Below are 12,432 nucleotides of genomic sequence, written 5' to 3' on the forward strand. Positions count from 1 at the left end.
ATCACGACAAACCACTGTCCTAATTATTTACGATTACAGGAGGTCCATATTTCATCAGAAGTGATAATTCGATGCAGAAGATCTTCCAAATGATTTCTTATACTGGAATGCTGCTCACTTCCAGACGGGGCGGGGGGGGTCAGTGGTAGAGCGTTTACCTCCGGTGCTTGGGGTCCGTGGTTCGATCCCAGCTCGCGCCGTGTGGACTTTGTGGTGGACAAACACCGTGCTCGTGGGTTTTCTCGGGGTTCTCCTGTTTCCTTCCACTTTCTTCATTCCACCATTTTGACTCATTTCTCATTATCACCGTCTCCTTTAGCCTAACCGACATAACCGTGGGACGTAAAACTTAAAGATTTCATTTCATTTCATTTTCACTTCCAGACGGCGATTCCTATTGGCCGCTGTTAATTTATCTGCCATCCGTAAGTCCAACTTTTTCACCTTGCTGACTTTACGGAGCAGGCGAACAATAGTGATATGGTGTATGCCAAACTCGCACTGAGGATCAGAACCATAAATGTTAATTGTGGAAACCGGAAATAACAAACTCCGCTTAGGTTCAATAAGGAAATCGAAGTTTGCCAGATCGGAGGAAAGTGAATGGGTGTTGTAGTGTGCAGTCTGGTGATAGTGATATGTTCTTTTTATTACGGAAATGTTGTGTTTTCACACACAGGAGTGTGTAGTGTCTATTTAAGTGTAAGTGTGCAATAATGATGCTGAGTTCAGTGATGCAAATATTAACATCCTCTATTAGAAGAATGTAGTAAAATTTATTTTTAAAAAATCACACAGGAGGAAACCAAATTTTAAAAATGTTAAAATAGGTGGAAAGGCTATTATATAGGTGGAAAGCTAATCATACAGGATAAATCTGACTCAATGAGGAAGATGATCATAAAAACTAGTTGGAAACCCTATTATACAGGTGAAACCTAGACCTATGAAGATGATGATAAACATACGAGAAAGGCTAAGTATGATAAAAGGAACGAGTATAAAACAATTGAAGACTAGAGTAAGCTAAACTTGAGTCGAGAACAGAACAGAATAGGAAAGTTGGAAGATGAATTAATATTAGGTAGTTAGGAGTTTATTAAAAAAGAAAATCTCTTTTCTTTTTTCTTTGTCGATTTTGTGTAAATTTTATCTTTTGTTGTTTCTCAGTGTTCAGGCAATCCCTCGTCCCTGTCCACCCTTGTCCAAATGCAAAAACAAATGAATGATGAAAAATAATAAAGCAAAGAAGATTGCAATGATAATAGCCCTGTTTTGGTTAAACTTTCAGGTGCCGAAACTAAAAGGCGCGATCTGAGAAAAAAAAAAAAAAAAAATGCCTAACTCGCCTGTAATTGAATGGGGTCGCCGAACGACAGTGATATGGGGTATGCTTGACTTGTCTGCAGTAGCATGGACACTTTACTAGGGTCCGCTTAAATGGTGTTTCAAACGAGCTCATTCGAGCATGATGTTGGTTGGTGTCCACGAGGCTCATTTTGCAATGGTGTCACCATTTCGGTGAATAGTTTATTCATTCACTATTTCTTGCTCAAATGCATTATTATTATTTGCTAATTGCTATGCAGAATGTCCCAGTTTGAATTCTAAAGAAAAATCACTCGCAATTGTGTCCTCTATAGTGTACCTTCATAGTACCACGTTAAGGAACATACTGCTTCCTCACTGAGTATTCCTATTTGTTGTACGTGTACTGAGCTTGTGACGATCGATGCGTGACCTTCATCCATCTGTGTGTTGTGTTGTTGAGGAGAATTTCCCAGTAGAAGCCAAAGAGGACAATTCATTACCACCAACCTAATAACTGGTGAAATGGTTGATACGGAAGGAAACAGAAAAACCCACAGACAAAATTTGTCTAGTGTTGTGTGCTGAAAAACAATCTGTGAAAAATTAAAAAAAAAAAAAAACACGGTATCTTTTACGTTCTTCAGTTTTCATTTCTTTTTTTTTTTTTAACGTACGATAATTCATTTGCTTCTTTTTAAATAACGTTTAGCCTAAATACTATTTAAATACTATTTGTCTATTAAGGTTATATAGACAAATAGAAAAGCAATGTCTCAACTATATCATTCACTGTCTTGATCACCATCGGTTCCACTGAAAAGTGGCAAACTTACAGAAAATAATATCTTTTGAAGCGGAATCTATTACAGACTGTAATATAACAGCTTCTAGTGAAACAACTAATTATTATCTTATTATCTAATTATTAGTTATGCATACATACACATATAAATTTGGGTGGTCCTTACATTTCGAATTCCGAGTTTCTTTTTAAGTCTTACCCCTAAAATGGTTTCATGTAAGATCAAAATTGTCCACGCGAATCCGATTTCCGAGTTCATTTACAGTATACAAATATGAGGCAAAGGTATCAACATTCATTAACTCATCCACACCTACACGTTACATAAAGATAGAATACGAGGAACAGTGAAGAAGTTCCCGGAATTTTGTTGCAGCTTGTTATTACCACAACGGTGCCTTCCATTTCAACTCAGACAAAAATAAATAAATAAATAAATAAAAAATAAATAATAAAACTAGATATTTTTACTAGATATGATCAATTCCCCTGAATTATCCAGAATCTTTTCTTTCAAAATCAATTTCCCTGATATTTCGAGGATTTTTACTAATTCCCCTAAATTATCCAGGATCTTTTCTTCCAAAATCAATTTCCCTGAGATTTCCAGGTTTTTTACTAGATATGATTGATTTGCTTCAATTTCCAAGATCTTTTCTTCCAAAATCAATTCCCTTGATATTTCCAGGTTTTTTACTAGATATGATCAATTTCCCTGAATTATTCAGGATCTTTTCTTTCAAAATCAATTTCCCTGATATTTCGAGGATTTTTACTAATTTCCCTGAATTATTCAGGAGCTTCTCTTCCAAAATCAATTTCCCTGAGATTTCCAGGTTTTTTACTACATATGATCAATTTCCCTGAATTATTCAGGATCTTTTCTTTCAAAATCAATTTCTCTGATATTTCGAGGATTTTTACTAATTTCCCTGAATTATTCAGGAGCTTCTCTTCCAAAATCAATTTCCCTGAGATTCCCAGGTTTTTTACTACATATGATCAATTTCCCTGAATTATTCAGGATCTTTTCTTTCAAAATCAATTTCCCTGATATTTCGAGGATTTTTACTAATTCCCCTAAATTATCCAGGATCTTTTCTTCCAAAATCAATTTCCCTGAGATTTCCAGGTTTTTTACTAGATATGATTGATTTGCCTGAATTTCCAAGATCTTTTCTTCCAAAATCAATTCCCTTGATATTTCCAGGTTTTTTACTAGATATGATCAATTTCCCTGAATTATTCAGGATCTTTTCTTTCAAAATCAATTTCCCTGATATTTCGAGGATTTTTACTAATTTCCCTGAATTATTCAGGAGCTTCTCTTCCAAAATCAATTTCCCTGAGATTCCCAGGTTTTTTACTACATATGATCAATTTCCCTGAATTATTCAGGATCTTTTCTTTCAAAATCAATTTCCCTGATATTTCGAGGATTTTTACTAATTCCCCTAAATTATCCAGGATCTTTTCTTCCAAAATCAATTTCCCTGAGATTTCCAGGTTTTTTACTAGATATGATTGATTTGCCTGAATTTCCAAGATCTTTTCTTCCAAAATCAATTCCCTTGATATTTCCAGGTTTTTTACTAGATATGATCAATTTCCCTGAATTATTCAGGATCTTTTCTTTCAAAATCAATTTCCCTGATATTTCGAGGATTTTTACTAATTTCCCTGAATTATTCAGGAGCTTCTCTTCCAAAATCAATTTCCCTGAGATTTCCAGGTTTTTTTACTACATATGATCAATTTCCCTGAATTATTCAGGATCTTTTCTTTCAAAATCAATTTCCCTGATATTTCGAGGATTTTTACTAATTTCCCTGAATTATCCAGGATCTTTTCTTCCAAAATCAATTTCCCTGAGAATTCCAGGTTTTTTACTAGATATGATTGATTTGCCTGAATTTCCAAGATCTTTTCTTCCAAAATCAATTCCCTTGATATTTCCAGGTTTTTTACTAGATATGATCAATTTCCCTGAATTATTCAGGATCTTTTCTTTCAAAATCAATTTCCCTGATATTTCGAGGATTTTTACTAATTTCCCTGAATTATTCAGGAGCTTCTCTTCCAAAATCAATTTCCCTGAGATTTCCAGGTTTTTTTACTACATATGATCAATTTCCCTGAATTATTCAGGATCTTTTCTTTCAAAATCAATTTCCCTGATATTTCGAGGATTTTTACTAATTTCCCTGAATTATTCAGGAGCTTCTCTTCCAAAATCAATTTCCCTGATATTTCCAGGTTTTTTACTAGATATGACCAATTTCCCTGAATTATTCAGGATCTTTTCTTTCAAAATCAATTTCCCTGATATTTCGAGGATTTTTACTAATTTTTTCTGAATTATTCAGGATCTTTCCTTCTAAAATCAATTTCCCTAAGATTTCCAGGTTTTCCAGGTGGTGTATGAACCCTGGGAGAACTTTGTGACTGCCCATCGTATTACAAATTTTAGTTTTTAGTTAGTTTTTTTTTTCCCAAATGACTAATCAGAACAATAAAAAATGAGATTAAAATATCGACCTATCACAGCTGTAACCATCAGCTGCATTACTAATTATAGTTACAAGGGTTTTCATAAATAGTTCAATACAAGTGGAGTTAGAAGCCCAAGACGAAGAAGTTAGTGGGAGGCCACAGTACATGGTAACAATTCGCCACAAATAACCTATCGTGTGGCAGAATACCAATCGCTCGTAAAATAAATTCCCTACCGAAAAAGAACATTCCACAAGTAGAAGTGCAATCTGTAAATTATGTAAGATTCAAATAAACAGTAACACTTACTAAATTAATATAAACTTTGGGATGACCCGTAGGACCTCCACCGCCATCGCACCATACTACTCTATCCTTGCATGGTATTGGTGGGCATTCGTCAATCAATTTAATGGCAAACTGTTCGTTTACTTGCTTTGGTCTCTCAATAAATCGAACCAGACGATAGTCATCTTCAGCCCATTCCTAAAAAAAGGATAAAAATATCAGAAAATAGAATACAGAAACCACTTGGATCATGTTTCTTAACTAAATAATATGGCTAATTTTACACTGTAAATGTACAAAGCACATCCAAAAACAACCATTAGTGGCGCTCGTATTTTCAAACAGCGCTACGAGGCAACTTAACAATGTACGCATGTAATTTGTGAATGCTCTTTTATTTATTGTGTTTAATGTTTAGTGTATTAATGTACTATTTCAGTGTTTGAGACACCTTCCTCAGTACATCGGGCATCTCACTGGCAATCTATCTAATTTCTCAGAACTTCCTCTTGCACTATTTTGTTAATATAAGTAAATTTCTTGCACTAACGTCTGCCTCTTTTGAAACTTATTGTTGTGATTTCTTCTCTTTTGAAACCAAATTTCTTATCTTGTATCTGGAAATTAAAATCTACAGCTTCAGAAAGAATATACACTGATAAAGGTGCCAGAGATATTCTGAAAACTGTTTTGACATCCGCTTGCAGGGTGCTATTCGACTTATGTTTCCTTTACCTAACAGTACATGCAGCTTATGATACCTTTACCTTTTAGTCATGTTTCGAATAATGTATATAACTCTTGGAAACGTGTACGTTCGTTCATATCAGAAGTGAGAACATTATTTAACACCCGTTGGATGATCAGCTCTGGAATTCAGTTAATTTAAATACATACATGGAAATAATTATTTACAGATATTTAGTGACGTATGCTTATAACAACAATAGTCAACAAGGTTATTGACACATGACTAAAAACAGGCAGAATTAAATCAATTTTAGACGCTATTGACGAATATTAACACGAAAATGTTCCATCACTCTCCATTTTGTTATAAATCAATAAAACTCATTTCATACTGGGTATTTTTTTGAAGATAGGTAGGTATGTAAAAGAAAAGTGCCAAGAAAGAAATGATGGAATGATACCTATAAATACGGCTCAGGGCGATACGTTTCCAACGGTGTGAACCGAGAAGGCGTAGATTACCGATGAGTGTTTTTACTTTTCAATCGACAGGTACCGGTTCGAATCCGGTGGTTAGTCATCCTGACAGAGGCTTTTCTTAGGTTCACGAGGGGAATAACGGGATGGTACCATTAACTATATAGGCCTACGCCCTAGCCGATTTCCTCCCACTTCTTTTCTTATTCTTGATGTTGCTATTGGTTTTAGTTTTAATTAATTCATTACAAATTGGTTTTGCAGGCCAATCTGGACGTTTGTCAGATAAAAAATTCTTGCCTTGCTCTTCCACGCACAAACCTTCCATATCATTGGGGTCCTAATCCTAAAATAACATGCGCTTATCATATAGCATTCATATTCCCAACAAATAACGGGTACGTGACGTTTGGGCGCCGCCGGTTGGGCGCGGACGTTTGGGCCCCGCCGTTTGGGCACTGGACGTTTGGGCGCGAAGCCATTTGGGCGCCAGACGTTTGGGCGCGAGTTAAATTAAAAAGTGGTTGTGTTAGTCGCTGTATCCTAGGTTCGAATCAAGATATCACAAAGTGTCCACTGTAGTGGAAGTCCTTGAAATATACTGGATTTTGTTTTACATACTAGAAATATTGGAATTTGAAAATTCTAAAAACTTAATTAACAATTAAATTTTGTAAATTTAAGTTTCAACCAAAGTTAAGTGTGCTTTTTAATTGATAATTTTTCAAGCCAAAAATAACTAGACCAGACTAGATATGATTGACTACATTACATACATAGTGGACCTATTCCATTAAAGAACTTAAAGCAGACCGACTACTGTAGTTATGCAATCAGTGCGAATGTCAAACATTTTTAGTGGCTAAATGATCAATATATGTACACTATTATTTTTCACTTTGAAAACACACACCTTTTTTTCCTTTCGCCACTTTCTTTAATGTAGATTAAATGCTCACTCTGGGACGAAAAGAAAGTGCGTTAAGTTTTGAATTTTATATTGGAATGTTAATTTAAAAAAAAGCGATACTAGAAATACGGCATACTGCAGTTCCTAAACTCAATGTCTTCGACACCCTGTATTAACATCTTTCCCTCAACTCGAATGGGCAGAAATCTTTTATTGGTAGTTCCTTATTGGACTTAAGGCAAACGTAATACGAAAGAAAACAAATTTTAATATTCGTAAGTATGTAATTACTATTTTTTTTAAAAAAAAAATACAAAAATTAAATCAGTATGTTTCAATTAACATTAACATAATTATTAACAGTTTGTCTTATTTCTTCATTTCCTAGTTTTCTTATATAATACAAAAATTAGATCAACATGCGAACAAGCGAAAAATCAATCCATGACGACATTATGGGCTAACCCTCTTAAATATTCAATGAATTCAACATTACCAAAATTATTTACAATTTTTCTGATTCTGTCATCGGCCTTTATGTATTTCCGTCTCTTTTTGGGTGGCTCTTCACCCCGTATCATTATTTCAAACACCAAATCTCTTTTCCTCTGCGTTCTCCTCAGAGCTTCGATGAGTCTCCAGATCGAAGGATGATCCATCTGCAACTCAGACTGCAACGCGCGGTGAGCAGCTTCTACCACATTGTTGGTCCTTGCTTGATCATTTTTGACCCTTTCATATACATTCCACATGTGAACAGGAAATATTGGAGATGGTCTAGTTCCATTTAGATTTAGTCTGCCTAAAAGAAAAAAAAATCGATTAGTACAAAGTCATAAACAATTAGAATTAGCAGTAATTACTCCAGAAAGCAGTTTTCAATGGGAAATTTATGTGAAAATTATGAAGTTAGAAACTGTTAAGAAATTGATTACTATATCTATGTATATTGTATGGGCGCACGAGAGGATATTTCAGATTATTTAAATATTGGTTACTTATTCTCTCGTGTGGGAATAACGTAATTACAAATTATTTTCAAAATTAATTATTATGTATATATATATAAAAATTAATATGCATTAATTAAATGAAAATCATATGTAAACCAAAGCTTTTGATTCGAATAACCACATACTAAAAGCTGAAAAAAAAAAGAAAAGGAATGAATTCATACCTAAATAATTGTCCTCAAACCAGTCAATTAGAGGTTGCAGTTCAGCAGGCACGTAGGCTGCTACTGTGTCAAAAGCTTCGTTCAGTGCATGAATAGGTACAAAAGCCAAAGACATTATCATTCTGGCCTTGTGAGCAAAGTCAGGGTCGCTGTTGTACTGTGGCAGAAGAGATTCGGATCCTAACTTCTTTTTTAGATTTCTGGCGAGATGGAATAAACACCCAAATAACTGCGCATCTGGAAACACTTCCTGCACTGCTTGAAATAGAGCTATCTCAAAATCTATTGATACGGACTGTGGCTGAAAGTTTGGTAATTTTGATTTTAAAGCTGAAAACAACTTCACATAGACACGACGTTGTTTATTCGGCAGTAGGCAGTAAAAAGTTGGTAGCACAAATCCATGCCGCTCTCCCATCACTACAAAAATCTGGGAATACAACGCAGGCGCTTGACGGAAGGTACCGTCCATGTAAAATGTTTTGCATTGTCCAAGCCAGTTTGAGAATGTCTCTCTTCCGAAAACAAGAATTCGATCTTCATCTCCCGTATCAATGAGTAAGAAGCTTTCGGAAGTTCCGGGGCTAGGGTGATATAGCGTTTATTCATGAGGAATAGTGAGTTCAGATAAGCTTCGTGGCTGAGGTGGGGCGGCGTGAACGTCTCTTCTTTTCCTTTGCACTAATTTTCTAAGAGCATCTACATTAGGCATCTTCCCTAGGACAGATACAGGAAGCTCCTGGATTTCATTTGTAATAATCTGAGATGGCAGTTCTATCGTTGTCTCTGCCCTGCGTTTAATTGCATTTCGAACTCTTGCAACAAAAATTCCCGAAGCATCACTATCATGGTTGTGATCGTTCATTCTTCGTAGCACCTATGAAATATATATATATATATCAGCGGCAGCAGTGCACAACGCTAGGAGCGTTCAATACCTTTGAAGTAACAAGTCACTGGCTTGATACGTACACTAACACACATAATAGACTCATTTTTTTCGAATGTAACACGTGTTCGAATTTTCAATAGTAATAATAATAAATCTTAAACGCAAGACTTGCAGGCAGATTTTCAAAACTGCAACCTGGATTGGTGGCGTAAACGTGACAACGCATTTTTCTTTTAGAATGTCAAAAACTAGGCCTATATAGACGCAAACAAATTTGGTGTGTTTAAAATTGAGAATTTTAAAAATTTAAGTGTTTCCCATAGTTATACTGGGTCTGGGCATTCGTTTGTCAAAAGATACCCAAACCAGGCCTAAACAAATGCCACAAACGAAAAAAACAAAACGAACTATAGGCTTACTTTCTCAGTAATAATGAATGGTTTAGGGAGCGTGCGACGGGAACAACCCACTTATTACTATTAATGGCCAGACCAGGCCTAAGCAAACAAATTGTGTGAGCAAATTTTTAAAACTGAAACATGGACACGAAACTTGAAATTCCAAAATGTTAAAAATGTAGAAGACGGATGCCCAGAGTGCTCACGTTCTTACTTGGCCTGGACGTTTGTCAAAAGGCGGCCATACGAGGCCTAAACCAAAGCCAGAAAAACGGAAGTACTTAACTATTTTTTAAAATTAATATTACTTTTCAAAATATTAATAAGATGAACATGCATTGCACTTTTTTACATTCAACCGATGTCGCAAACTATTTCCATAAATATTACGAACGAATATAATTATTGTTTATTGATAGATTAGTTAATATTGCAATTCAAATATAGAGTTATGCCCTTGAACTATGTATAAATGACATTTACTTACCTGCCCAGTTCTGGCGTCTGTGTGAACACGAGCTTTACACCTTTCCGCCTTTCTTTCACATCGCCAAAATTTTTTTGTTCCATCCACGCTGTCCTTGTCGAAAACATACTGAAACCCGTTGTCTGCTAATTTAAACCTTTCCCTTTTTGATAACACTTCCATACTTCACACTGAAATCAGACTGAGGAAACCACACTGACTAGACAAACACTAAAATCCTGCACAAGCCGACTCAGATATATAGGGAGCCTCATTAAAAGTATCGAAAATTAAACAAAACAATTGAAGTATTTTGATTGGCTGTTTATCATGAACAACGTATTCTGATTGGTCCTAGAGAGCCAATCAAAGCTTTCTTTGCTTTCTCGTCTTTCACAGCTTTTAGACGAGATGGTGCAGCAAATGCAAATTTTAAAAGATAAAACTACAGGATTTTCATTTAATTTAGATGAATAAATAAGATAGAGATAGAAAATAGATAAATAAATGAGGTGAGATAAAGATAGAAGTGGAGGAAATGCATATATATATATCTTGATTCACGCTTAATTTTCAGGGCCTAGCCTACTTTATATGTCGTAAATTGTGATTTTTACTATGTACCTCGCGCCCAAACGTCCGCGCCCAAACGTCCTGTTCCGACAAATACCGTTATATAGCATTCGCAAATCATTAAAAGAAGAGTCTGGTTTTCGAAAAAAAAGTTTAGTTTTCCAAAAACTGACAAAAAAAAGTTGGTTTATATTTTTTTAAAAAATGGTTTAAACCACCTCGATTTAAATCAGCCAACCATGCAACAAACGAAATTAATTCATGTAATCTTGCGCCAGTGACACACCAGAATACATTAATTTATACTATACGTGTAGCTAAACAATCCGCAGGCAATATTTGAAATGAAATGAAATGAAATCTTTGAGTTTTACGTCCCACCGTTATGCCGGTTAGGCTAAAGGAGACGGTGATGATGAGTAATGAATGAAATGGTGGAATGAAGAAAGTGGGAGGAAACGGGAGAACCCCGAGAAAACCCACGCACGCGGTGTTTGCCCACCACAAAGTTCACTTGGCGGGGGCTGGGATCGAACCCGGGACCCCGCAGGCAATATTTGAGTGTAAATTTGGATTAAGTTTACAAAGCCAGATTTAATTGGTATTCTTACACAGATACAAACAAGGGACAATTTTCAGCCAGGAGAAAAGAAAAACATACTAACTAACTAACTCTATGGCTTATGGAACCCGGAGGTTCAGTGCCGCGTTCACAAAAGCTCTCCACTGACTTCTACCCTTAGCTAATTGGATCCAGTTTCTACTTTGTATTCCTATCTCTGCGAGATCCATCTTAATATTATCCTCCCATCTGCGCCTAGGTCTTCCTAATGGTCGTTTTCCTATGGGTCTACCGTTTCTACTTTTTTCCATTCTAGCTACATGACCTGCCCACCTAAGCCTCCTAGACTTGACGACCCTAACAATGTTGGGTAAACCGTATAAAGTATGTAGTTCCTCGTTATGAAGCTTTCGCCATTCCCCATTCTCGTTCCTCTTGGGTCCGAATATTCTTCTCAGGATCCTGTTCTCAAATACTTTCAGTCTATGTTCTTCCCTCAGAGTAAGCGACCATGTTTCGCAACCATACAGAACAACAGGCATGATTATCGTTTTATATATTTTAAGCTTCAAATTCCTCGACAGAATTCGCGACGACAAGAGATTTTGAACCGAATAGTAACACGAATTCCCTGCTTTTAGTCGACATTTAATTTCTTCGTGAATATGATTTTCGTCTGTTAATATTGATCCTAAATATTTGAAAGTATCCACTTTATCAAAAGTATTATTTAATATTTTAACGCCTCCACAATTTGCCGTATTACGGTCCCGACGCACTTCCATGTATTTAGTTTTCTCTGCATTTACTTCTAAACCCATATCCCTGCAAGCGTTTAATAATATATCTGCATTTATTTCTACTGTTCTCCTATCATCCCCTATTAAATTTACCTCATCAGCATATGCCATAACCTGGTGAATGCCGTTCAACTCTAGGCCCTGGTTGCTATCTTTGATTTTTCTTATGGCGTATTCCAGCACAAAGTTAAATAATAATGGCGACAACGCATCTCCTTGTTTCAGGCCATTTTCGACGTGGAAGCTCGTGGACAAAAATTTTCCTACCCGGACTTTACTTTGGGATTCACTTAAACATATCTTAATTAATCTAATTAGCTTTCTCGGTATTCCAAGCTCTTTAAGAACGTTGTATAATGTTTCTCTCCTAACCGAGTCGTAAGCCTTTCTAAAATCAATAAATAGTTGATGTACCGGGGTATTGTATTCCCACTTCTTTTCGAGTATTTGGCGAATGGTAAATATTTGGTCGATAGTCGATCGATTTCGTCTAAATCCGCACTGATAATCTCCAATAATTTCATCTGCGTATGGGGTCAATCTTGCTAACAGAATATTTGAAAGGATTTTATAGGATGTTGACAGAAGAGAAA

General features: G+C 35.8%; 1 protein-coding gene across 1 annotated transcript in view; it reads right to left on the bottom strand.

Moving 5' to 3' along the window:
* The window catches only part of ND-13A (NADH dehydrogenase (ubiquinone) 13 kDa A subunit), a 32,775-nt gene that overhangs the window by 1,890 nt on the left and 18,453 nt on the right, over nucleotides 1-12,432 (bottom strand). The window contains exon 2 of the mRNA XM_081746422.1: nucleotides 4,916-5,092. Within this exon, the coding sequence (XP_081602548.1) occupies nucleotides 4,916-5,092 (177 nt within the window). The remainder of the gene's footprint in view (nucleotides 1-4,915; nucleotides 5,093-12,432) is intronic.

The sequence above is a fragment of the Thermobia domestica genome, chromosome 18 (assembly GCF_964235325.1).
Source record: "Thermobia domestica chromosome 18, izTheDome1.hap1.1, whole genome shotgun sequence".
Classification (NCBI taxonomy): Eukaryota; Metazoa; Arthropoda; class Insecta; order Zygentoma; family Lepismatidae; genus Thermobia; species Thermobia domestica.